The 26,051-nt window shown below is 43.1% G+C and overlaps 1 protein-coding gene across 8 annotated transcripts in view; it reads left to right on the top strand.

Annotated features, from left to right (window-relative positions):
* The first annotated feature begins 916 nt into the window (after positions 1-916).
* Positions 917-26,051, top strand: part of Tox3 (TOX high mobility group box family member 3) — a 105,716-nt gene continuing 80,581 nt past the window's right edge. For 2 of the 8 annotated variants that reach the window (XM_058575794.1, XM_058575793.1), the window contains exon 1: positions 1,267-1,320. In XM_058575794.1, the coding sequence (XP_058431777.1) occupies positions 1,282-1,320 (39 nt within the window). In that variant the 5' untranslated portion in view covers positions 1,267-1,281. Of the gene's footprint in view, positions 1,240-1,266; positions 1,321-1,982; positions 2,436-26,051 lie in introns of those variants that run through there. The other 6 variants (XM_058575796.1, XM_058575795.1, XM_058575792.1 and 3 more) reach the window with 6 other exon arrangements.

Here is a 26,051-nt window from a genome sequence, read left to right as displayed (position 1 = left end):
AATATTAGTATGCCTGATTCTGGAGGTCTGATTACAACTTCAGGTTTACTCTGTCTGGAACTTTGATTATACTTTCCTTCATTCTCTGTAATCAAGCTCAGATTGCTCCAGATGAACGGCAGAATGAGCAGAAGGTGAGGCATTTACAAAGAAAAACTCAGCTTCCCAGCCTTTTGGGCTCCTTTTAAGAGCTATCTGGGGGGGAAAATTCTTTTCTGGCACCCCAGGTCAGCAGGCTGCTCCTCTCTTGTGGCCAGACTCTGCACTGTACACCATTGTTAAATACTCTAAAAGATGCTCTCTTTCTCGACAACAGGTGGCCACTGCAACCTCCAGCTCTGATTGGTGGAAAGGCCACAGGCGCCCAGTGGCCCAGAGAAAGGGCCTCCACTTTTGCGTTTCAAGAACTTACTCAATGGGGTGTTGTCCTGATAATATCTCAGCGCACTGCCAATTTGTGCAACCTGCTGGGCCATTAGGGAGCGCCGCTGGGTTGTCAACGTTAAATGGAGACTCGGGATTGGAGTCAACCCAGGGACAATGTGAGCAGTTGTTCCTTTCCTGAACACACATAGCTTTCTTGCAGTCTCCCAACCCAGGTTTCTGCTAAGAGAAGAGCAAATACACACACTTTCACCTAATTGAAGTTTATTTTCCCTGCTTGGTTCCAGAAAGATAATATTGAGTGAAGGTACACATACAGGTGTCACAAGCCCGAGTGTCTACTTTAGAGAGACAAAAAAATAAAAAAAAACCCGTGTAATGCTTGTCTGAAAAAGTTCAGGCCCAGGGCCAGCAAAGTATGATCGAGGGACGACACTGTTTGCGCGTGTCTGATGAAATATTTCGAAAATTCTCTACTTTTAAAGTAGCTCACAAGATAACTGAGCCGGGGACCGGGAGCAGATCCCACAGACTCTCTAACGTTTTCTTCCGCCAAGGCTGAAGGCCAAACTCTCAAATTAACTCACAGCAATAAAGCCGAGGACAGAAAAAAAAAAAATGTAGCTTAAAGAAAGAGAAAGAAATAAAGAGGGGGTGGGTGAGTGCAGTATGGGGAAGTTAATCACCCAGAACCTTTTAGGAAAATAGGGACATTTTCTCTCTGAGAGCAGTGAATGATCCGCCTAGATCCAGTTACTCAAATGCCTTTCGAATACAAACAAGAGCAAAGAAAATAAGAAGAGAACCGACAGGAGGCTTAACCCGGGAAGCTTCAAGTCTGCCTACCTGTGAAAGGTCAGGCCCCAACACCCCTTCTGAAAAATACCACAGGTGTACATGGGGTCCCGGGACCCGGCTACCGGGAGCCGCGTGCAGGTTGGCTGCTGGGAAAGGTGTGCCCACGCAAGGGACCTTCGGGACACAGGGCCGGGAGGGTGGAGGGGCCGAGGGACAGACCCCCACGGGGAAGCATGGGGACCTGAGGAAAGCGAAGGAAGGAGGGGCGGGTCGGGAGCGGACCGCGCGGGGATGCTGGGGCCGAGGCGCGCGGGGATCGGGAAGGAGGAGGGTGGGACGCCGGGGCCACGGGACTTGGCGGCGGTGGGGCCGGCCGAAGCGGCCGAGGAGAGGAGGGGAGCGAGGAGCGCTGCGAGGCAGCGGGGACAAAGAGGACCGGAGAGGGAAGGGGGGTGAGGTGGGAAGAAGAGGGGCCCGGGAGAGGGGCGCCCGCCGCGCGAGCGACAGGGCAGGCTAGGGCTGCTCCAGGCGCGGGGTGAGCGGCTGGGCCCGCGCGGGGCAGGGGCCGGGCGGGGTCGCGCGCGCGGAGGCGGGCCGGGCCGGGGAGCGCACCGGCGGGGCGGGCGGCGCGCCAGCTGCCCGCGGTGGGAGGGGCGGAGCGGCGGCGGCGCGGGGAGGGGACCGGCGGCGGAGGCAGGAGGGGGAGAAGGAGGGGAGGGGCCGGGCCCCTTGTCTCCGCGGCTCCTCTCCTCAGTCCGCCCGGGGAGGAGGAGGAGGAGCGGGGCCAGCCGCCGCCGCCGCCGCCGCCGTCCCAGCCTTGCCCAGCGCACCTGAACTCGCCGCGCCGCCCCGGGCCCCCGCGCTGTGCCCCGCGACCTGGGCGCCTGGCCCGCGCGCAGGCTATCTCGGTGCCCCGGCGGGGCGCGTCCCCCGGGCCGCCTCCCGCTCTCCCGCGGCTCGCGTGGCCGCGCCTTTGTGTGCGGCGATCGCGGCTCCCGGGCTCCTTGGGCTCCGGTCGCGACGCCCCTCCAGCCCCGAGTCCCGCGGGCCGACCCCGGGCGCCCCCAGTCGGGCGCCCCCGACGGTGGATCTAGCGGTTGCGAGGAGGCGGGCACCGGCCCCGGCGAGCCCCAGTCCCGGCCCTCGGCCCCGGGCCAGGCTCCGGCATGGATGTGAGGTTCTACCCCGCGGCCGCCGGGGACCCCGCCGGCCTGGACTTCGCGCAGTGCCTGGGGTACTACGGCTACAGCAAGGTGACCGGGCCGGGCCGGGCCAGGGGGGTGGGGGGCAGGGGCCACCTCCCCATCCCGGGCGCGCCCCGCGCTCCGGCTCACCGCTTGCTGCACTTTTCTTTCCCCTCTGTCTCCCTTAACCACTCCTTTCCCTTTGCGCCTTCATCTCTGTCCAACTATCCTTTCTACCCCTTTCCACCCCCCCCCCTTTTTTTGTCCTTCTGCGGGCGCTCTGCGTGGCCCCTCCGCCTCTCCTCCCACCTCCCCCCCGACTCTCCATGTTGCCCCAAAGCGGAGCGAAGAGCAGCCGAGGACTGAAAGACGGGACTCGCGTGTGATTCTTTGTTGCTGTTATTAGTAAACACGATCGCAGCCCCCCTAACCGCGGGGGGTGGGGTGGGTTGGGCAACCCTGGGGTCCCTGATCTCGTGGTCCGATGATCTCGCCCCCCTCGGCTCAGTCCATCTTACCTCCCCCACCCGCTCCAGAGCTGGCCCCGGGGCCGCTTGGGGAACTGGGGAACGGAAGAACAAACTTTTGAATGTTGCCCTGCCTGGACCTGAGATGGGGGGGTGGGAGAAGTGGTTGGGATCCCTGCAGGTGGGCTTTGCTACCTTCCCGCTGGGGCGCTTTGGACCAAGGAACGGAACTGCCCGCCCCTCCCGGGTCATCGCAAGTGGCTTCTCATCTTTCATTTTTGGGGGCGGGGGTTAAGTTTGGCATTTCGGGGAGATCAGAGCAGCAGACCTCCACACCACGCCTTGGGATCACCCTACGCTCCTGCACTCCCCCCCCCCCCCCCGCGCCAACTTTGAGAACCCAGTGGTTCAGGCGGCTGAAGGTGGATCGAAGGCGGGCTGGCGGCGCAGCGAGTCGGTGCCGGGCTGTAGCCCGGGTGCCAGAGCCGCGCGTGCTCCGGTTCTCTGTTCTCCCTTAAGCCTCCAGGGCCGAGCTTTGGAGAAAACATCACCCCGAGGGCGACATTCAGAGAAAGACCCGTGCTCTGTAGGTCCTGAGCCTTTTGAAATGAAATGTGGTTTTCTTTCCCCTCCCCCCTGCTCCCCCCTTTCTTTCAAATACTAGTTTGTTTATGATTGCTTGGATAACAGAAGAGGAAATAAGGAGGCTGCTGAAAGAAAGGTGCTATACAAAACTAATGAATAAATAACAGGAAGAGGAGGAATTGTATCTAGAGTGAGGGACAGTTTGCTGTGCCCGGTGGCTGATGGAGGCTCGTGTTCCTTCCTATTTGTTTGTACTTCCTTCCCAACTCCAGTGCTGAAGTTTGTAAAGACCATTAGGATCGCTCTTGTTCTCCCCTGTGCCATCGTGGGCCAGCTCCGCGTCTGGCACACAGGGCCCTCCCAATAAGCACCGAACGAAGGGACTTAGTGTTCTTAACCCCTTGATGGTAGTGTTTGGGGGGGGGGGCGCATTCGTGCTCTCGGAATTCCAAGAGTAAATACATTAAGCACTGGAAACGGAGCAAGAAAAGGCCGATGGCTGTTGTCAGAGTTAAGGATTGGTTTTTGTCCTCTGATTTTGGATTTACTCAGGTTATTAAATGCTTTAAAAAGTCCCCCATGTATGCTCAGTCAGGGACTTAGGCAGCCTAATTAAGTATGTAGTGTTTCTGAGAATCCACCTAATTGTTCCAGTGGGGTATTATTTATCTCCTTACAACTTAGCCTATGTGTGCCAGCCTTGTATAAACCGGGCATGCTCTTATTTTGGGAAGCTATTACCTTGTCTAATGTAACTACTTCTTTCTCTGATTTAAGATCAGCAACACTCCAATGACACCAAAATAGAAACCTATTGTACTAATCCAGTCACTGCAATGCGTGGCAAATCTCTGTTCACTAGGATCCCAAGGTACTTCAAGGGACCAGAGGAAATTGTGGATGTTTTTTTGTGTGTCTCTTTTTATCTTCTGAGAAAGACTATTTTGAGTCAATTTAAACTCAGCATACTTATTTCAGGGAGGGCACATAAAGCTTGGAAACAGACATTATTTATTAGGATGCTTGTTGAACTTCAGAGTGTGGTAGCAAGCTGGTTTGCTGTCATCTTAATTGAGCTATATTCCTGAAATAACCTGCTGTCTTAGTAATCAGCAATCTGATCATGGTAAGTGCTGTAGTACCCAACTTGTGAAAGTTAGGTACAGCACTCAATGTTGGGAGGAATCTAATTGTACTTATTCTAAGGGGCATTTCCATTTACTTACAGGTAAAAATATATTATAGTCCTTGAAATAAAGCATTCCTTAAGTTGAGCCACAATAGTATGTTTTCCTACTCTCGATTTTCTATCTCCCAGTTTTATTCACCGTAATTTTTCTTTTAATGTAGTAGAAGAGGAAATGTTAACTTTATATAAAACAGCAAGTGCTAATTAAAGGTTGATAGCATTTTGTTTCACAGCTAACTTATGTGTCTGAAGTGGTGCTGTTTAGTGAGGTTTATATTAAAAATGTAAAACCTAGCACATAAAGACATGCATTTATTTTATATAAAAATACCTGTAATTATTAATCTCTTAAGACTTTAAATGACTTGCATTATCTTTCTGGATGGGAAATGATGAATTTCCAAAAAAAAAAAAAAAAAGTATGTTTTTGCCCTTTCTTGTTTTAACGACCATCTGGGAAACTTTAGAAGGAACACAGAACTCTCGGCTCCAGGCGTAACAAGTGAAAAGTTAGCGCTTATCTTTAAATTTATTTACAAACCGTGAATAATAGGGTTTCATTCATTTCTCTCTTTAACAAATGACCAGAGTCCTTTGTATAAATTATATGTGAGTGTATTATCTTTACATTCGGAGTATATGGATCCTTTTTAAATGTCAGCGCTCATGAAAGTGTACTCTGTCTATGGAGAATGGATGAAAGAGTTTTGAGGGTTCAAAAGTCATTGCAAGTAGGAGAATAACTTCAAATAAAATATAGCCAGGATCATTAAAATCAGTTAATAATTCATGAACCAGCCACTGATGTATAAACTTAAAGTCATCTCTATTTTCTAAGGGCTAATTTCCATTTTAATTTCAAGTGGAAAATCTACTGTTTGAACATTTCTTTCTGTGATGTGGCTAACAAATTAAACTAAAGTCTATATGTTTTTAAAAAAATCCTTATTATATGATTCAAGTGAATTGGTGACCCACTGACAATGTATATGGAATTTCTTTCCCTGGGTTCAATTAATTTTCTCACCAGTAAGAAAATAATATGTAAAGTATCAATTAGCATATAGTTGTCAGAAGTCTGCCACCCCAAAATAAGATTTGTGTTTTGAATGTGGGTGTAGGTGAGGTAGAACTATATAGTAGGTTAATGATAAACTTGGATTAAATTCTACTAGCTTTTTCTTCATATTTTTGGGGGTTTTCTTTTCGCTTCCAAATATGGCTATTGTCTTCTTATCCTTAATGATGATTAGTCTTTTGTTGTTTTTTACTCAGTCCCAAATCTTCTTTTAAGATTATTATATGTATTATTTATTGATCACTCTACTTAATTAAGACATTCCATGTTGGAGCTTTGACTCCACCTTATAGGGGCTCTACCTCGGTTAGCTGAAAGAGTAAGAGAAACTGAAAGGTAATTTGTCATTTGTCTACTTTCCTGGGGATCATGGTTCAAATTGGGAATACATTGAGAGGAATTTGATGGAACCTCTTCTTAGACTGATATCTTAAACTAGCATAAGAATTAATTGCTATACTTCTGGAGGTGTTGAATTTTGAGAATAGGTTGGGATATTTCCATATCGTTCCATCCAAGATATTGAAGCTGTGTTGTGGAAGAGAAATAAGGTTTCTCTAAAGACCTTAGACCAGGGGTCTTGCACTTAAATGTCTGTAGGGACAGCCATTTAGTTTAAATGAGGATAGAGTTTGTGGCCAAGTGGAGAACATGCTCCACTTAAAGGGGTGGCCTTGTTTTATCATTAGTAGATTGCTCCCATGCCATCATCTGGGCCCAATATCTCCACATTTTCTAGTTTGTCTTTTCAAGAGAATGACAATCTGAATTTTATATGAAATATCCCAGATTCTAAATGTTGGCAGTAAATTAACAAATAATTAAAATCATTGCATGGAACCCTCAAAACATGCTTTTCTTGTGCTACTTCTTTGAAACTTTTGTCTTACAAATTTATATGCAGATGAGAATTCAAAAATGAATTTTTATAAGTCATTTGTGGTTTATGTTCAACTATGTGGGCAGTTCTGCATTCAACTCTGTGGACAATTGAATGGGTGGAATAGACCTGGGTAAAGAAATTTGTGATAGCTATAAAAGAAGACTAGACTTATGGCAGAGTGGTTGGATTCAGGTTATACTCGGGTTCTTCTAGAACTTTGGCAGGACCTAAGCACTATGGATCTGGGCTCCCCTCCACAGTTGTATCAAATATTGAAATATACCTGTATCCTCCATTTAACATGATATGATATGACCCCATACCTGAGTTGGTCAGCTGACTTATACCAGTGTGTAGACACTTGATTTTGTATTTATTCGTTTTCATTTTATAGTTCTTTTGGTTCTGCTTGCCTCATTCATTTTCTTCTTCATATTTTACACATTTTTGTAGGCCCTCGAGAAGCTTGCAGTTTGGTCAATTGTGACTGATAGATAAAATGGTCCTGTTGCCACTAACTGGAGATCTACAAACACCCCAGTTGGCTCTTCCAAAGAGGGACATGGTGATGAAAAATGCCGAGTCTGGTAGAAACAAGCATATGGTTAGCCATAGAAAATTAATTTTAGTCATGTTAGATGGAGGCAATGAGTGTATGTGGTCACCATGTTCAAAGTATGTGTTGATATTTGAAGAACCAGCTCCTTCAGGACACAGTCTCAACTGGATGCTGGATGTGCTTGATGACTTGTTTCATTTTATTTTTAAGTATTTTTTTTTTAATCCCAATTAGTTGTCTGTGTCTAAAAAATCTTTGTATGTAAGTCTGGATTCCAGCTTTTTTTTTTTTTTTTAGAATTAATCATAAAATTGGCAATAAGGAACCTGCATCCCTGGGTGGCGACATCTGCTGGGGGCCCTTCAGATGGGCATGCAAACTGCTGTAGTTCACCATGATCTCTACTTTCTCTTCTCCTGCTCAGCCCTCTGTGTGCCTCTCAGGTCTTGGGAGCCATTGAGTTTGAAAACTTTGATAAAAGAGATGAAATTAAGAAGTAACAAATGATGCTGAAACCTAGTGAAAGGAGGTTACTGTCACTGGAGAAATTACAGTCCAAGTGCACTTTGTAGGTAGTAACATGTGATCATTTTATAGAAGTTGTTTCTCAAACTTCGTCATCCACAAGAACCACCTGGAGAGCTTGTTATAACGCATACTTTTGGACTTTACTCCTAGAGATTCTGATTCATAGGTCTGGGGTGGGGCTCCCAGGAGATGCTGCAGGTGTGGGGCTGGAGCCTATGTTCTGAGGAGCACAGGGCAGAAGGCCTTCCACGGTAAGGTACAGTTTGCTTTTTGTGTGTTCCTAGGTTAGAATGGCTTGGGTTGAAGATAACAGAGAACCCAACAGAGCGATGTAAACTAAAGACATTTGTTTACTTACAAAGAAGTCTCTAGGTAAGCACTCCCAGTTTTTTTTGCATGGTTCAATCCTTCCTTGAAAGAGGCCTCTGATCTCTTTGTTCTGCCAACCTTGGAGTTTCAGCACTTTCCTGAAGCCAGTCACAAGTTGGCTACTGCAGCTCCCGGCATCACATCCTCACCTAATAGTGCACAAATCAGGAACAGGACAGTGGTGGTGGGAGCGGTGGGAGCCAAGAACACATTTCCCTCCGGCATCTCTTGTCAAGAAGCAACAGCTTTCCCAATAGATTCTCTCTTTTATGTTATTGATCAGAAGAGGGTCGTGTGACCACCCTAGGACACTCATATTGGTAAAGGGGAAGGAGATTTCTGTGATGGGTTTAGACCAATCCCACATCATTCCCTGGGGTTAAGCCTTGCCACATGAGCATAATTAGTGTCATGTTCTATTGGCAAGAAGAAGGCTGTTGGAAAGACAACCAGCAGTGCCCGTTGCTTTGTGTGTTTGAAGAATTGTTGATGGGCCAGTGGTTTGGGTGCAAGTTGTACTTTGTAAAGGTGGATCTGACCTTTTGACTGAATCAGTATAGAGCCCCACCAGAGCTAGGGAGACTACCTAGGAGGTCATTACCCCACCAGGTAAAGTCTGAGAAGGATTTGAACAGGAAGGTGTGAATGTGGCTACAAGGGAGAGGAAGGTGGTCGATGGGACATCTCTGTGACTTGGGAATGGAGAATGGAGATGGAGATGATTAGGGTGTTTCAACTTGGGCCCTAGATGAATGGTAAGACCTTGAGCAGAAACAGACAGATTAGACAAGAAGCTGGTTTGAAAGGAGAGATAAAGCTGACCTTGGATATTTTGGTGGAATGTTCCCAGAGAGACATGTACCAGGTTATTCTCGAGAGAGGTCAGAGATGAGGAATCAAAGTTGGTCTTCCTGTATGCAGTAAAGTGATAAAAATGGTCTTTCATCCTTTTAGATTAAGGAAACAGGAGTTCAAGGACATATACTTGGTCTTGAGGATTGGTATAATTTCGGAGATAATATGTGGAACTCAGATTATTTGGAAATCCTACTGCACTGTTAAAATAATGGTATAAACTATATAATTCTTAATAGTTATTTGGAAGAAACATTCATTTTTGCTGTGCTGAGAATTGAACCCAGGACATTATGTGTGGTAGGTAGGTAATCTATCACAGAGCTATATCCCTAGTCCAGGAAGCATTCTTAAATGATAATTATTAAATGGGAATAATGCAGAATTTGCAATAATATAATTTAAAACAGTAATAGCCATTTATGAATGAAAATATTTAATATTTTTCTTTATGTAAGAGGTAAATTTTAAATTGGATTTTGTGAGATGTTATATATGCGCTCAGTATCTTAGAGAATCTGTTTCAAGTGTGGTTAATACGGAGGGACAGAGCTGGGGTTGTGGCTCAGTGGTAGAATGCTCACCTGGCACGTGTGAGGCCCTGGGTTCAATTCTTAGCACCATTAAAAAATAAATAAAAATAAAGGTATTGTGTCCAACTTCAACTAAAAAATAAATATTAAAAAAAAAACTAAGGAGGGACAGGATTTTTGCTAAAGTATGCTTGTAAATTTAAATGTGTTTTGATTGTAGATTCAGGTCACTTAGAACCCTATTCAAAATATAGGAGGTAGAGGCTTTTTGTCAAGGTCTGCATGGGCTTCTAACAGGTTTTTATCTTCTCCTGTTGAGGTAGATCATTTAATTTTCTTTGTTTTCTGGGTTTCTGTCCTTAATATTCCTTAGGGATGCCATGTTCTCTTAAATATATATGTTCCAGGCTTGTGTGAAGCCTATCAGTCACTGGAAAATGGTCCTTCTTGTACTACTAGCATTCTGTCTTTCATCTTAATTTTGGTTTGTTTATAAAAGAATAATTTGGATATCTTGATAATCCATAAGTCAAACAAATTGGCCATTATCAAGATGCATTTGGATTTTACTCTAAACACATATTTGAGTGATATAGACTCCTTCATTTGGAGGTGCTAGATTTTAAGCTTGGCTCTTCAATTCCACATGTGGCATGTTTAATGTGGCCTTATCTACAATGATCAAATTGTTTATGTAGAAGGATTGTGTTAAAGGTAATGATGATGGGGGTGAGTTTTTAAATCCAAATTGCCAACCTGACTTGAAAACTTTAGTGAAATATGTATGCTTGGTTGGAAGTTGATTTTCTTGAAAAAAGGATGAGTTGTATCTAGGAATATTATAGTAGTTAAAAAATATAGTAGATTTGTTTTAGAGTTCCTTGATGTCTTTTAACAAGCACCTCAGCATTTACTAATTGGTTTATTTAAAACCTCATAGCGAGAAAGCTTAATGGAGAAGTGGTTAAAATAGTTGTATAGTTAAAATTGCTTTTGGTTGCAAATGAGAAGATGTCGTCCAACTGAGTTAAATACAACAGGGATTGTAAGTTTTGTTTCAGGCATAGCTGGATCCAGAGTCTCAGTGGCTGTTATAAGACTTCCTGTATCACCTCTGCTTGCTTCTCTTTGGCTTCTTCATCAGCGAGACTGACCTCAGGTGGTGGGAAGATGTCCAACAGCTGCTCCCGGTCACATTCGCACAGCTCAGCTCCCCAAGGAGGAACTCTTTCTTGCTTGTTTCAACAACTTCTCTACCTCAAGTTCCATTGGATAAACTTGGTCCCATGTCCTGCCATCTCAGGAGGGGAGTTGATAATGTCATCCCTAGGAAGCCACGTGGACTACAAAAGGGGAACCTTCAGTCATAATGATGAAAGTAGGTACAGAGTAGGAAAAAAAGTCCATTTAAACATCAAACTTCAACTGAAGCTTGATTTTTTTTTCTTTTTGGTACTGGGGATTGAACCCACTGGTGCTGAGCTACATCCCCAGTTCTTGTCATTTTTTATTTCAAGACAGGGTCTCGCTAAGTGTCTCACTAAGTTGCTGAGGCTGGTCTTGAACTTGTGATCTTCCTGCCTCACCCTCCCAAGTCTCTGGGATTATAGGTGGGCGCCACCATATCCGACTGAAGCTTGGTGATTTTGAAGATATCTGAGGATTTGCATGATGCATGCATATTATGTTAGGAAAGAACTTCTTTTGGGGGCAGAGATTAGATGTGGTCTGTCTTCAAGAGACCTCTAACTTGACTTGGGAACAGACATATATGTAGGTATTCATGAACTATGTGAGCGTGTGTGTGAATGTGTATATAGCAGAGAAGTTGATTGCCTGAAGCTAATGATGGTGTAAGTAAAAGTCCCCCATGAGCAGGTGGGATGAGGAAGAAGGTCATGGAGGGATGTTCTGGTCATGAAAAAGCGCTCCCACGAACTGTCAGGCTTGGTTGGACAAATAGGAAAATTAAGGATGTTTTCAGAGGAGAGAGTGAGAGAAGAAATTTGGGACAGGATTTGCTGTGAGCATAACATCTGAGCAGACGTCCCATTAGAGGCCTGGGCGGGATGGTCCTATGGAATAATCTGTGGAGGTGAATTTTTGTCTTCCCATGGCAAGAAGTATGGTTGGTGAGATCAAATTGTGGAGACACTAGAATGTCTGGCCGAAGAGCCAAGCTTTTTTTTCAGTAGGTACTAGTCAAGTGTGTATGTGTTGTAGTATTTCAGTACATTGGTGTGTATGTGTGTGTGTGTGTGTGTGTGTAGGTAGGCAGGTAGAGGATGACATTTTGAAGGGGAAGTTAATGAGAAAATATTTTCAAGACTATCTGAAAATTGTTTGAGGGAGAGATGAGAAGGAAGAACGTTAGCAAGAGAAGGATAGGTGGATAGGATGGTCACTTGGGGTGGGAATGAAGACTGTAAATAAAAGGGAGTTAGCCTTTAATTGATGCCGGAAAACACTTCTTTGAGATAATAGGGAAGAAAGGAGATCGCTGAAGATTTATGAATATATATGTGAAGTACACACATCCCATAATATTTATATAGAAAAGATGCCGGGGAAGGAGTGGGAGGAGGGCTGGAGAGGGGAATGAGTACAAATGGTTGTGGACATTGATTGACAAGCCCACGATCTATCCCGCTCTCTGCTCCTGTCTCATTTCTTAGAGCTGCTCCCTCCATTCTTGTTTTGTGTGTCTTAACCTCTCCAGCCTTTATCCAGTTGTTTTGCACTTGCTGGTCACCCTGTCTGAATCCTTTTCTCCCAAGATGTTTACTTGGCTGGTGGCTCCTCAGCAGTAAGGTCTCAGCCAAATGTCTCCTTCAAGTTTGGCCTCACCATTTAAAAATATTTCAATATCTACAATATCCTTTCCCCCTCCCTCCAGTTACTACTTCTCTACCCACATCATTTTATTCATGGCATGTGTCCCCAATTCAATATTTTGTTTGTTCATTTATGTGCTTCTGCTTTATCTCTTTGCACTGGAGCATATACTTTATGAGGGTAGGACTGGGTCTATTTTAATGACCAAGGCACAAATATCCAGGGCAGTGCTGGGTACACAGAAGAAAACCTGATAAAGAGTGAAAAGGAGATGAATAAAAACATCATTGAGCAGAAGATCTTTGCATCAATGTGTGGGACCTAACCATGTGTCAGACACCTCTAGGCGATGCACGGGAAAGGAGCTGTGAAAAGTCACTTGTCCTACTTTTCAGGGTCCATTTTCAAGGCTTTTAAGTTAGAATTTTATTTTTAATTTTCATATCAGTATTTCATGTGTTGGTGGCAGGAATAGAGTAATGGGTGTGAAGATGGCTTCAGGGTAGGTCTTGCCTGAGGAGGAGTGAGAGAGGAACAGGAGAGAAAGGAGTAAAGAAGTTTTCAGAGTGACCGAGTTTAATCCAAGTATTTGGGTTGGTGAAGAAATAGTCAAGGAAAGGGAGGGGAAAAAAACAGACTGGAATAGCAATGGCCTCAATGATGTGGACGTGCGTTTCTCTTTTCCCTAACCAAGTCTAGAGGGAAGTGATCCAGAGCTGCTAGGAGGGTCCCTGAGGGATTGGGGGCCCACACTGCTGCTAGCTACCTTGTGATTGTTGTCCTAATGGTTCAGGACTGGGCTCCAGTTGTTTGTGGTCCAGCCAGCAAAAAGGAGGGAGGTGGTCTAAGTTAAATGGAAGGTTCTAGAAGGTGCCACATGATACTTTGCTAATATCTCACTGGCCAGAGTGAGTCACAGAGCCACATCTGTGACTGCTGAGCTCTCAAAAAATGCAGTCTGTGGTGCCCCTGGCCATATGCCCAGTTACATACGCCATTACTGTGGAAGGAGTGAGTGATAGGAATGGACCCTTCCTGGGTATCTACGAGTTTGTGATTTTTGTGTACAAACAGCAGTGGTCTATTTTTCCCCTAAAGTTTAATGTTTTTTAGTTTCAATTTGCTTCTTGGAAAAATCCTTCTTTGGTGAGAAAGATACACTGTAATAAGTCTGATATCTTTTTAGTCCTTTCTTCAGTTTTGGGATTTTATTTTGGGCATGCTTAAAATACCCAGTGATTTATGTTCTTTGTAGAAACTGCAAATCATTATGCCCTAATTTTAATTGAATACCTATATTTGAGGCCCACATTTCTCTTCTTTTCAAAACTCATCTTGAATTTTTATAGCGCTGTTTCTCAGGTCTTAACTATTGGGGACAAAGTTTGAGCAATTTTTTTTAAATTAGATATTTATTTTGAAAAATTTTGATCAAACCCAATTTACCCCTGACTCCTCACATCCACATGTCCATTGAGAGAATCTTCTTCACTACAGAACCCCCAGTCCCCTATGTCCCTTTGCTTCACACAGTCTACTGGCCCTTTCGGTTAGCCCTTAATTCTTTCTGCAGCCTTCACTATGAGAAGATGTCGGCTGCCCTGGCCTCTACCCAACCTCCTCTCACTGCCTTCCTCTTGCTCTGTATTTTGTAGCCTTCAGGGAAATTCTTGGTTCTCCACTTAAGGGCAGCTGAACTTGCTGCTGTCTGCCCTGGGCCCTGGCTGCATAGTCCTGTGTTTATTCGTTTATTATCTTGGGCATTCTCCACAATGGCTAGTTCAAGTCCCCACTGTCTTCACATCCCAGGTCAACCAGGCCTCCCTTTGTTCCTCAGTGGAACTCTGGAGGAATTTGATATTATCTTCCATGAATCTCATTGGTCATTCTCCCTTGTCCAGATCTCTTTTGTCCAGACCCACGGGAAGGACAGCCCTACTCTTTGGAATAAATCCTTCCAACAATGTTGTCTATTCCTTCCTGACTCTCCCATGTTCTTGGTTCTGCCGTCAGTACCCACCTCTCCTGGCTTGTGCCTTTCTACTTTCAATGTTCCTGTTGCTTAACTGGTACAGTGGTGTCTGCCTGTGATTCCAGTAACTCAGGAGGCTGAGGCAGGAGGATTGTAAGTTTGAGGCCAGTCTCAGCAATTTAGTGAGACCCTATCTCAAAATAACAAGGGCTGGGGATGTAGCTCAGTGGCAAAGCACCCCTGGATTCAACCCCCAGTATATAAAAAAAAAAGTTCCTGTCTTCTGTTTTCTATCCTCCACTATAGATTTTTGCCCGCAGAATGCTACCTCACCCGTCCCAATTTTTGCTCTTTCCTCACTCTGTTCTCATAAAATGTTCATTTATTTCAGTTTTCCCCTTAAATGAATGCAAAATTAAGACTACCACAAATGGAAAATCCCATGGCTTTTCACATACAGGGGAAAAATAAATCCTAAAGATAAACACAGGGGAGTAAACAGAGTTTTTGAAATCTCACTGGAGACCTTGCTTGCCCAAGGCTCTGCTCTGTGTTTGTTGAAAGGGGAGATTTGCAAGTGTTAGGAGGCGCTGAAGATGTGTTAGCATTAAACTGAGACTTGGTCTTTGATTTTATCTGGCCTTGAGAAGGAATTCAGAACAGAATGGCTTTTTCCAGATGTTGTGAAAGGTACTTCCTTCCCTTCCGCATCCCTTACCTCCTAGAGCAGAGTGCTTCTCAAACTCCAGTGTGTTTACCAGTCACCTGAGGTCCTGGAAAACATGCACATAGTAGGTAGCATGCACATAGTAGGGAGCCTGAGAGTGGAGATTACTAACAGGTCCTCAGGGAGCTGATCTGGCCACATATGTGGCAATAGAGTCCTAAAGAAATGACCATCCATGCTGACACTTGCTGAACTCTGTGGACCCCTCTTTCACACGGTCTCTCTGATGTTTACCGGGGGTCCTGTGTCTTTCCCACCCAGGCCCCCTTTACACCCTACGGACCCCTTCTCTTCCTCCTAGTGTTGCTGGAACTGTCTCCTAGCTCCTTGCCACACCAACCTCACTCACTCTTGCAGGAATGTGGAGTGCCTGTACCAGGTACAGTTCTCAGCCCTGGGGTCATCCTTTTCTGATGACTCTGAAATTTCCTACTCCTAGCTGGTCCCTATGTGGCCCCCTGTGCCCATGGTCTTGGTTCCCTAATGTAGTCCATCCACATGCTTCCGGTGGCTTCTGCTGTGCCATCTTCTCTACTGCATTCCCTCTTCCTCTCAGGGACTGGAGGTCTCCTTCTAGAGCTTGACCTCTTGCTCTTTTTACCTCTGCTTTCCCTCCTCCCTTTTTTCATTTTTATTTGTTTTGTGCCTTTAGCCATTCCCTTTCTGGTGTTTGTAGTAGTTGTCTATGGCCATGTCATAAATCACCTCTGAATTTTGTGACTTAAAACATTTTGCTTATAATTGTGCAAGTCAGCATGCAGTGGGCCACTGATTCTCCTGTGGACTCTCTGGGTGTGTGCAGCCAGCTACAGGGTGGCCAGGAGGGTGGAGGCTGCTGGAGGCTGCTGGCTGTCGGGGGCCTTCATTTTTCCAGCCTCACTTCCTGCACTCTGTCCTGGGCGTGTTCTCCTGGGGGTGGTAGCATTTTGAGAGGGCGTGGATGTATCCAGGGCCTTGGATCTTAGAGACCCAGAAATGTCATCCTTTTCCTTCTACTACATTCTCTTGGCCAAAGCAAGCCACCAGGCCAGCCCAGATTCAAGGGGAGAGGAAACTCCTTCTATTTTGTGTTGGAAGGAGAAGCCAAATTACCTTACGTCAGGGCTTGGCTACAGAAAGGCAGGGAGCATGGTGGTCCTTTTCCAATTTTTGAGGTCCCAGGGCCTCAGAAATCCTCATCTCTCACATTTCTCCTGCACAGCACCTCTACGGGCCACCCCCACTGCTGGGACTGTCTTCAGTTCAAATCCAGCACAAGCCATATGTCAACCCACATGCCTCCCACCCCAGACTCCCCTTCAGGTTTACAGATGCCACCCTCAATTACAGGTGCAGAATCTTAAAATTAATACCGTTTTCTTGGCTTCTTTTGTTTCCTCGGAGCAGGGAGTCTTCATGTCTTCCTCATTTTCCCTTCAAATGCTCTCTTTTCTGCTTTGTTCTAGCTGCCAGGATTCTCATCCAGCCGCAGGTTCCTCACTACCTTTCTCTACTTGGAGTTTTTCTCGACTCCTAAAATCACCTCCATGGCTCATCGTTGTTTGTCGCAGAGCCTTCTCAGACCTGCCACCTTCGTTTTCCCCTCTCTTCCTATCACTGGTATTGTTTATTCACAATTTTTTTCATATTGATCCACTTTCAAATTTATATTCCCATTGCATATGGCAGCCCTGTATTGCTTCGGTGTACAAAATCACCTGTAAAATAAATGCACAACTATTTAAATTTTAAAAAGGTTTATTTATATACCACTTCATTGAGTGTAGTATGCACAACAGATCTCGGGAGCCCTGGCCCATCAGGTAAGTTGCCATGTCTTCAGCTCAATGCTGCAGACCCTTCATATCGGGTGTCAAATTTGCCACATTAAGCAAAAACAAAATTCCTTAGCGAACATCTGGCAAATTTTCTTAAATGCTTGAGTTCTGCTCTGTGTCAAAGTTGATGGCCATATAGATCAGCGCCACAAACTAGGATTTGTGTAAGAATCTTCCAGATCTCTCCCATCTATCCTACACTTATCTTCTGCTGTCACTTTCCTACCTTTATTTTTTTGTATCTGTTTTTAAACATACTCATTGTTTTTTGAAAATATTAATTACAAATAGTTTTTTTCCTTCTGCTTCCAAGGTTCATTGTTCATAATAAATAGCTTTTCTTGGCATAATATCCTTGCTCTATCTACATTATTTTATTTATTTATTTATTTATTTTTTGCAGTACTGGGAATTAAACCCAATGGTACTCTACCACTGAGCTACATTGCCAGTCCATTTTATTTATTTATTTATTTTTTTCAGACAGGGTCTCACAGAGTTGATGAGGCTGGACTGGAACTTGTGATCCTCCTGCCTCAGCCTCCTGAGTTACTGGGATTCCAGGCATGCGTTAGCCACTGTGTTGGGCTGGCTGCATTAATAATTTTTAAAATATTTTCTCTAATCCTGGTTTTGTCATAACAGGTTTCTAATTGTCAAAGGAGTACAATCATTTGTTAAGTCTTCCTTTTTTTTATGGCTTGTCTCAGTCCTAGATTCCTAGAAAACATTGGAGTCAGGACTATATAGCTTTAATCATAGTTTAGACACTTTGAAAATGCATTTTGAAGCAGGTGCAAGATGGCAGGTGGCAGATTTGCATTTCCCTTCTTCCATGCTTCTCAAGCCTGCAAGCTTGCTTGCAAAGGTGGGATTTGTGGATGACCCAGGTAGAAACCAAATAAAGGAAAACCAAGTCAAGTTGAAGGAATTCTACTGGGCTAATAAAAGTAAGGATAGTGATAACAGAAGACAAAGTGAGAATGATGCGTGGGAGGGATCTAGAAGAATCTTCTATAAGGAAGAGGGACAAAATCCAGCATCCAGTTGTAAAGAGGCAAAATAGAAGGTTATAATTTTAAACACAAGGCCAATTTAACCTTAATGGATCCATCTGACAACAGATAACATCTCTTTGCTTGATGATAGTCACTAAGCAAAATGCACCATTGTAGCACGACCCATACATTAGCATTCATCTTTCTGGGAAATTTATTTGCTGATGATAAATTTTGCCATCATCCATAATTGTTGACACAGAATTTTTGTCAGAAATAATGGAAATAATGATCTTGAAGTTTCTGCTGCCCATCTTGCATTTTAAAAATCGGTTGCAAGAAAGAATGTATTTCTGGTGAATGGCCTGAAGAAGATGCAGAGCACCCATCCAGCCGGATAACCTAATTTAATGAGAAGGTGCTGCCAGACCGAGAGCTTTATGCTCCTGGTGACATCTTGTACACCCTGCTCTACAGTTGCTTTTGCAGGGTCTCTTTCCTTTATTGAATGGCACACCCAGTAGAACTCACTTGGCATCTGGAGGAATCCTGAGTCGCCGCTTCATGTTTGTTTGTTGTGCTTAGAAGGTAGCCCATCTCATCTCAAAATGTCCCTCTTTAAGGATGATTTTCCCGAGAATCTTCTTAGAAGACTGTAACGGGAAGATCTGAAAAGAATCCACTTCGTCTTATCTTGTGGGTATTATTAGTCTTGTCATTCTCATTTCTTCCTTTGCATTGGCTGCCAAGAAATTGGATTCAAACATGAAACCCATTTAGTAGCTGTCCAGGATGGTAGGATATGCACTCCTCTTTGTGGGTCATCTAGATTTCATTATTTTCTTTATTTTACATTCTCCTTGCTTTGATTCTTGCATTATCTACTCCTCTTTTAAAAAAAAAATAAATATGCTTTTAAAAGTCACCTCAATCTTTCTGTGGAGATAGGCTATGAATAAATACTTGAAGTACTTATGAGTATAATGAATATGTTTGTGTATTGTCAAGGATACTTATATCTTTCTAAGAGGGAAATTTTCACATTAAAAAAAAGAACTTAGTCTACTGTGTCAATATTGTAAAACTGAAAAACAAACTCTTATCCTTTCCTCTTCTAGTCTTTTTTTATAAGTAGGATACAATTCTCAATTTATAGCACTTGCTGGAAGTTGTTTCTTACATTTCCCTCCAAAATTATAGAATCTATTAAAATGGTAAAAATAGGGAAGTTGAGCATTTGGCAGGCTGACAGGGTGTGAAGCAGAGGCCTTGGGACCAGGGTTCTACCACTTAGTGGCTCTGTGATCTCTAGCATGTTCTGGAGCCTCTTAGCGTCTTAGATTTTGCTCTGCGGTGCTGGAGAGACAAGACTGAACAAAACAGATCAAGTCGGGCCTCACAGCACTTACTGCCTACGGATTATTGATATACCTACTCCATGGGCTTATTGTGTATAATAAACAAGCTTACCTTCTTGAGAATTATAATAGTATTTCCAGCATAGAGTTTCTGTAAATATTGACATTAACCCCGCCAACTAAGCACTTCACGGATGTTAGCTATTAGCACTAGTTTATTATTCCAGTATATTAATTGTCATCCTAAGATTAGGTCAGTATCTTAATATATGGATAGATGGCTGTTCACAGACTATGGGAAAATCATCTTGCCTTAGAATACCCCAATATTTTACTAGAACTTGAAGGACTGAATTTGGAGGACTTTCACCTTGAGCACTGAGAGGTGGAAACTCTGTTCTTTGTGTAATGTATGACTTGAGCAGGGTTTTTCACCCTGGACATTATTGACACTTGGGGACAAATAATTCTTGGTTGTGGTAGGCTGTCCTGTGCATGGATGTTCAGCAGCATCCCTGGCCTGCACCCACTCGATGCCAGTAGCATCACCACCTATGACAACCAAAAATGTCTCTATAGACATTGCCAGATGTCCTCTGGTTGAGAACCACCTTGCTAGAGGAATATTTTGGAAAGTTTTCTGATTTTGTCATTTAGAAAGGGCTAACCGCGATGAGTTATTCCTTTGTTACAAAGGGCACTTAAGTAAATATAGGGCAGTTATTTCTCTAGGGCTTAAAGATGCTAAAAGGAGCCTCCATCACTGTGTTCCCCAGAATAGCAAAGAAAGCCAGTGTTCATTCTAGGGAGTAGATGATCACCAAGCAAAGAGGTTCTTAGACCAGTTAAAATAATCCACATGTGCCTTGGCACCTGCCAAATGTTTTCTTTTTTCTTCTTGCTCTTTTCCATTTAGGAATCTCTTGGGTTATTTATTTATTTATTTATTTAAATTTACAGAGCTGTATGATACACACTGGTCCAAAAAGAGCAGGTCTTTATTCATTAGAGGAAATAGTTGTTCATCAACTGACGCAATTAGAGTTCACCTATGTCCCTGGGTGCTTGAACTAACTCACAAAGCCATTTGGGATGAATTTTTACAACACCAATAATGACTGGTTCTATGTATTGATTATATTAGAGTAAAAATAGGACTTAGATGACCAAGATTTGAATTTCTTGTCCTATTTCTTCTGACATCGGGGCTATACACTCAAGATGATGGATTTATGTGTTTGGTGGTTCCCGGTGTTTTTGTTAGTTAATTTAAATTATTTATTGAAGTCTTAAGTCACATGAACCCCAACCTCCGATGTCATTTCATTCCTTAAATAGTCACAAAGTGGCTGCTATGATTATGTTCTGTGGTTTGAAGGGCACTGAAATATTTTTTAAAAATTATTTTTAGATGTTGATGGACCTTTATTTTATTCATTTATTTATATGTGGTGCTGAGAATCGAACCCAGTGCCACACACATGCTAGGTAAGTGCTCTGCCACTGAGCCACAACCAAAGCCCCAAGGGCTCTAAAATTTAAGAGGCAGTTTGGCCCCTTCACACTTTGACTTCCAGGGGACAGTGACCACATCTGCCTCATTTGCTGCCATGTCCCCAATCCCCAGGACTGTGCCTAGCATGCAGGTAAGCCTCAGTACATAACTAGTTGCAAGATTTTATGCTAATATTTAGGGTTCTTTACTTATAAATTTCATAAGCTGATTACATAGTTTGGGAACAATTGGCAGGTTGTCTTAAGCCTGCAGCAAAACCTTTAAAAGAACAAATCCCAAGAAAACGCATTGTGGGGGTCCAGTGTTTCCCCACAAGTTAATTGCAAAGCCTACCTGGTAGATTCCTCCCCTCCCTGCAGTTGGCACTGTGACCCTCTCTGTCGACTGCGCCTGGAATTCCTGGAGGAAAGGGGGATGCCGAAGACAACAGTGTCTCTCTCTGGCTCTGATCAGGGTTTTATTGTCAGGAAATCCCCCCTTTCAGGGACCTCATTGTCTGTATCCTCTAAACAACCCTCCCCCACACCCCCATGCCCTGCCAGCCAATGATTTCAAGGCTTTATAGAAATGAAAAGTTGCTCTTCTTAAAAAAAAAAAGATCGGGGAGATAAAGTGATTAACACTTATTTTGTTCAGGAATCCATCTGAGCTACCATCCTTGAACACTCATTTGGCTTGTTGGAAGGGTAATCTCTTTCAGAAACATTGGACAGAATTGACCAATTCATTATGTATGTAAGTCTGCTTAAGAATGTTTGATTCAGTGCACCCTCATCTCCTGGCTTCCTAATCTCCTGCCTTGGCTCTTCTGTTCTCTTTGAGTTTCTGCAACTCATTTCTACCCTGATTATTGAAGCTTTCCCTGGACATTCCAGGCCTGGTCGAATCTTGATGAATAGATTTATGGGGGGAAAATGCCATCCTCCTTTAGTTAGTTATTGATGGCCAAATTGTTCTGGGGTAATTAAACTCAGAGAATTACAGATTTAGGCAGAAAAGTATGAAATTACTTAAGCCAGTGGGAATGTTGAAGGATGTCTTAGAGGCAGTGGGGAATTCTTATAAAAAATAGCCACTTTGGACAATGTGGGCAGTTCCTGAACAGCTAATTATGAAAGATACATATTTATAAAAACAACATCCATTGAGTTCATCATGCGCATACCATTATGTGTACTATTTAAAAACAGGAACAAATAATTGTAGGCATCCTTCAAGGGAATGTATGGTACTTTCATTTTGTTTCAATTCCTCCTCCTTTTGGGTTCACCAGGCAGATTTCTAGTAAAGTATTATTGTCACCACCTATTACAGGGAATGGAGGAAGTGGGCAAAATATAAAAATATTAGAAAATGTTGGAGGGAGTGTGCGTGCATGCTTGTGTATGAGACAGTGCTCCTGTGGACTTCTAAATGGTACAGAAGAGCAGCGGTGTAAGAAGAGCCCCTCTCTTAAATTATTGCCTTGGTATTTCTTGCCTCTAATGCAGTGAGACAAATTTGCAAATTTAGTAGCCATTCATAGGAAGTTCGTGTTTTCCCCCTGGGTGCAGCAGGCGAAGTTACCGATGGTAGAATGCACACCTTTTAGCAGGTGGTCAGGTGCCTGTAGTAGAATATGATTGTATTATTTTATTATCTAAATGATAGGTAGGTAGATACTGTGGACTCCAGATAAGTTTTCTTTTATTTCCTTTCTAGTAGGAAAGTTTTAGGAAAAAAAAAGGTCAAGGAAGGGAAAAAGGAAGAAAACAGAAAAATCTTCATAAATTAAGTAGATCTTTACCTTCTAAAGGAACATGGATAACCATCTGCCCCCCAAAGTTATCATCCACTTTTGTGTTCATCAGAAAGAATCTCAAGTCATTTTATTCACTGTGCCTGATTAGGTGCAATGTGATGAACTAGAATTATCAGGTCCTGAAAACATTTATTTATTTATTTACACTAGTGGGGATTGAATCCAGGACTAGGCAAGTGCTCTACCACTTAGTAGCTACATCCCCAGCCTTTTTTTATTTCCCCCTCCAGAAATGGTCTCGCTCAGTTGCCCAGGCTAGCCTCAAACTTGTCATCCTCCTGTTTCAGCCTCCCAAGTAACTGGGATATAGCAATGTATCAATTACCATGCCCCACCAGATTTATGGTTTTAATGAATAAAATGAGTATTCTTCCCCTCCACCCTTCAGATGTCTTACCTTTTATATTTTTAAATGAAAATAGAACAAAGTAGGATTTTTTTTATTATTATTATTGTTCCAGCTGAGGACACTTCCTGGGAATTTTTATTGTCACTGAATAAGAAAATCGGGGTGAGTGGGCCAGGAAAAGGAATCAGCATCAGGACTTAAGAAAAGATAGCCAATGGGGCTTCTCAGGAGACACAGAGAGGAGGGCTGAGCTCAGCTTTTGGCTGCCATGATGCAGAAATGAGGTCTTCTAAAAAAGAGATAAAGCTCCGGTGTGCTTCAGTATGCTGCTCAGATTTTTCTCTTTTGGAAGGAGGCTGGAGCTGGGGTGAAGGACAGACTGGGTTAAGGCAAAGGAGGAGGAATGGCCACGTGTTTGGGACAAGAGTGAGTCCTTCCCAGCCCTCTCGGGAAAGGAGGACATGGACGTTTTCATTTCCTTTTATGTCTTGTTCAGTGAATGCCCAAATCTTCCCAATTCTCATTAAGAGACTTTGTAATTGTGTACACGTACCCGTGGTGATTGGAAATCATTTGCATTTACTGCTCCACACATGTAAATCATAGTAATTTTGGGAAGAAAGAATTGCAAACATCTAAAAAATTCATTTGAATGCATTTTCTCAAATTCCATTTTTAATATATCCATTTCTTTCAGGCAGTCTCTAATGTCTTATCAGAATTATTTTTTAAAACTGAAATAGACCACTTTTAGGCCCTATTGGATTCAGCGAGTTATTAAATTTCACATCTTCCAGGGTTTATTTTTTTTCTGATGCCATAGTTCAAGATAATGTTTTTTTAATACTACATGCAGAATTCCAGAGATTCATAATAGCTTATGACATCTTAATGTCCACAGTGACATTCCACTGGTCATATCCAACTGTGATAAACAGCTCTGTACTCTATAAAAGACGACAGTCACTAAGTAAATGCAGGAAAATGCAAACAGTCTCTCGATCTTATGAATGATGTTACAGATCCTGAATGTTAATTTTGAAGAAAACACATGCTTAAATTTAAAGTTTATGCTTTCAATTCATAGTCCTTTTATTCTTCCAGGAAAAAAAATATCAAGCAGCTATACTTTAAATGAATTTAATGAACTGCAAAGACTGACATTTTCACTATAAAAGTCACACTTCATTTAATGAGTAGTTAAATATTGATGCTATATTAAAATACAGGCAGAATAAAAATGGTGCAGTGGATTTTAAAATAGGAATTCAGGGTTCTTTTATGTTGAAAATTTCATGAACTGAAAAAAAAGTACCATTTATCAAAATGTGTTCATAAACACAAATATTCCAGTGGAAATCAAATAGTAGCCTGCAGGACATACATCTCTGTAGATAAACTGAGGTTTTTCTTTTCACTGTTTTGATTCCGTCAATCTTTGCTGCAAAGGGACCCAGTGATGTTATATGTGGTTCTGGTTTCCTGGAACTAACCTACTTTGCATGAAATGTAAAAACAATGAGATGATGATGTTTATTTTCGAAAAATAAGTGAACAAGGTCCTGTTCAACAAGAGGGAAAGCCACGGTGGCCACATTATCTCCTTGACCTCATCTAGGCCTGGCTTAGTCCTCTTACCATGTACCTACCTCCCCCTGTTACTTAGAAACTCCAAGCACACTCTGACCCAAGGCCTTGGGTTTCTTTCCCTTTGCCCCAGATCCCATTTTCCCCTCCAATATTGCTTGTGACTAATTCTTCAGGTCTTTCCTTCAGCATCTTTTTATCAGAGATGCCTTCAAGATCACCCTTCTCCAAGAGTGTCTTCTTTCCCTGATACTCTTGTCTTCGCGCTTCTCCTTCTATAAGGCCACAGTCTGGCTGCAGCAAAATAACCGGGGGGGGGGGGGTGACGAGCAACTTGTGTAGGTTGAAACAGCAGGAGTGGGAGCCGTTTATTGTAGGACAGGAGGGGTATATATACATTCCACACAGCTTATCTAATTAACATAAACTAGATACAGCAGTCAACCAATAAGGAATCTCCACACTTGCTGGCATTACTTCACAAACCACTCCCCCTGGCAAAATGCCAGGCGCCATCCTGACTTGTTTACAGACCCTAACATATAAGCATTTAGCATCACCAAGTGTAGTGTTCCATTTCATTTATTGCCTGTCTCCCCCATGATAGAACATGACCTCACAAGGGCAGGGAATTTTAATTTAAATTTTTTTTTTTTTGGTCTGTTTTGATCCTTGTTTTTATCCTTAGAGCCAAAGACTGTGCCTGCTATAGAAGAGACATTCAAGAAGTATTTGTGCCCTGCATGTATGAATGAAGTGGGTCTTAATGAATGAATAAAAGTGTGTTTTAAAGGCCAAAGTTGGATTTTGCAAAGGGAATGTGCCCTCTGGTAGCTGTAAACAGAGATCAGACTGTCAGGAGGTACTGGATTGTGGATATGGAGCCATCTGCACAGAAGGCAGGACCAGCTTGTAGCAGGTCACCTGGGACTCTCCTGGTTTCAGCACCAAAGATCTGCATTCTAGCAAACTGGGATGACTGGTCCCCCTGGCACAGAGAGCATACTTGAAGCCCTTAGGGATTATAGGAGTACAGGGATCACAGACAGGTGTCACAGGTGTCAGAAGGATGCTATATGGCTGCAGCTGACATGGCCTGTGTGTATGTCTGAGGGTCATGCTTACAGGAGAACCCCCTGAAGGAGGTGTCTGATGTAGCTTTACTACAGCTGACCAACTCTAGAGAATTATAGGCCAGTTTTGTCTGAACTCCTAATTTTTCAAGGGAAAACAAATTTGGATTTCTATGATATTTTTAATTTCTTAAATGCTAGCACTGATTTGAAACTGTCTAAAAGTATTACCTATGGTCTGTGGGCTGCTTGTTGGCCGCCTCTGCTGAATTTGACCCAGGCTTTCTAATTCATTAGGAGACAAGGCGTATGGACCTGGATTTTGAGCACTGAAAGAAAAATGTAGCTATTGAACATCTGTATTCTTTGGAGAAAAGAAATATCATGAGCTTTAATAATAGGTTTTGGGTAGCTTACATGGCATACTATTAATATTTAGGGAGTATTTCCAGGAACTCTTAATTTCATCCTCAACAAGTCTAAAAGGTAAGTACTATGAATGTCTCAATTAACACACGAGGAAATGGAGGCAACTGAGATTAAATAAATCGTCCCAAGTCATAGACTAGAAAATAGGTCTTTGTTTCAAACATAGCAGGCTGGTTC

This window comes from Marmota monax, unplaced genomic scaffold (assembly GCF_021218885.2).
Source record: "Marmota monax isolate L192 unplaced genomic scaffold, Marmota_monax_Labrador192_F-V1.1 WCK01_AAM20220418_F8-fsc00024, whole genome shotgun sequence".
Taxonomy (NCBI): Eukaryota; Metazoa; Chordata; class Mammalia; order Rodentia; family Sciuridae; genus Marmota; species Marmota monax.
This window is presented reverse-complemented; position numbering and strand designations above follow the sequence as displayed.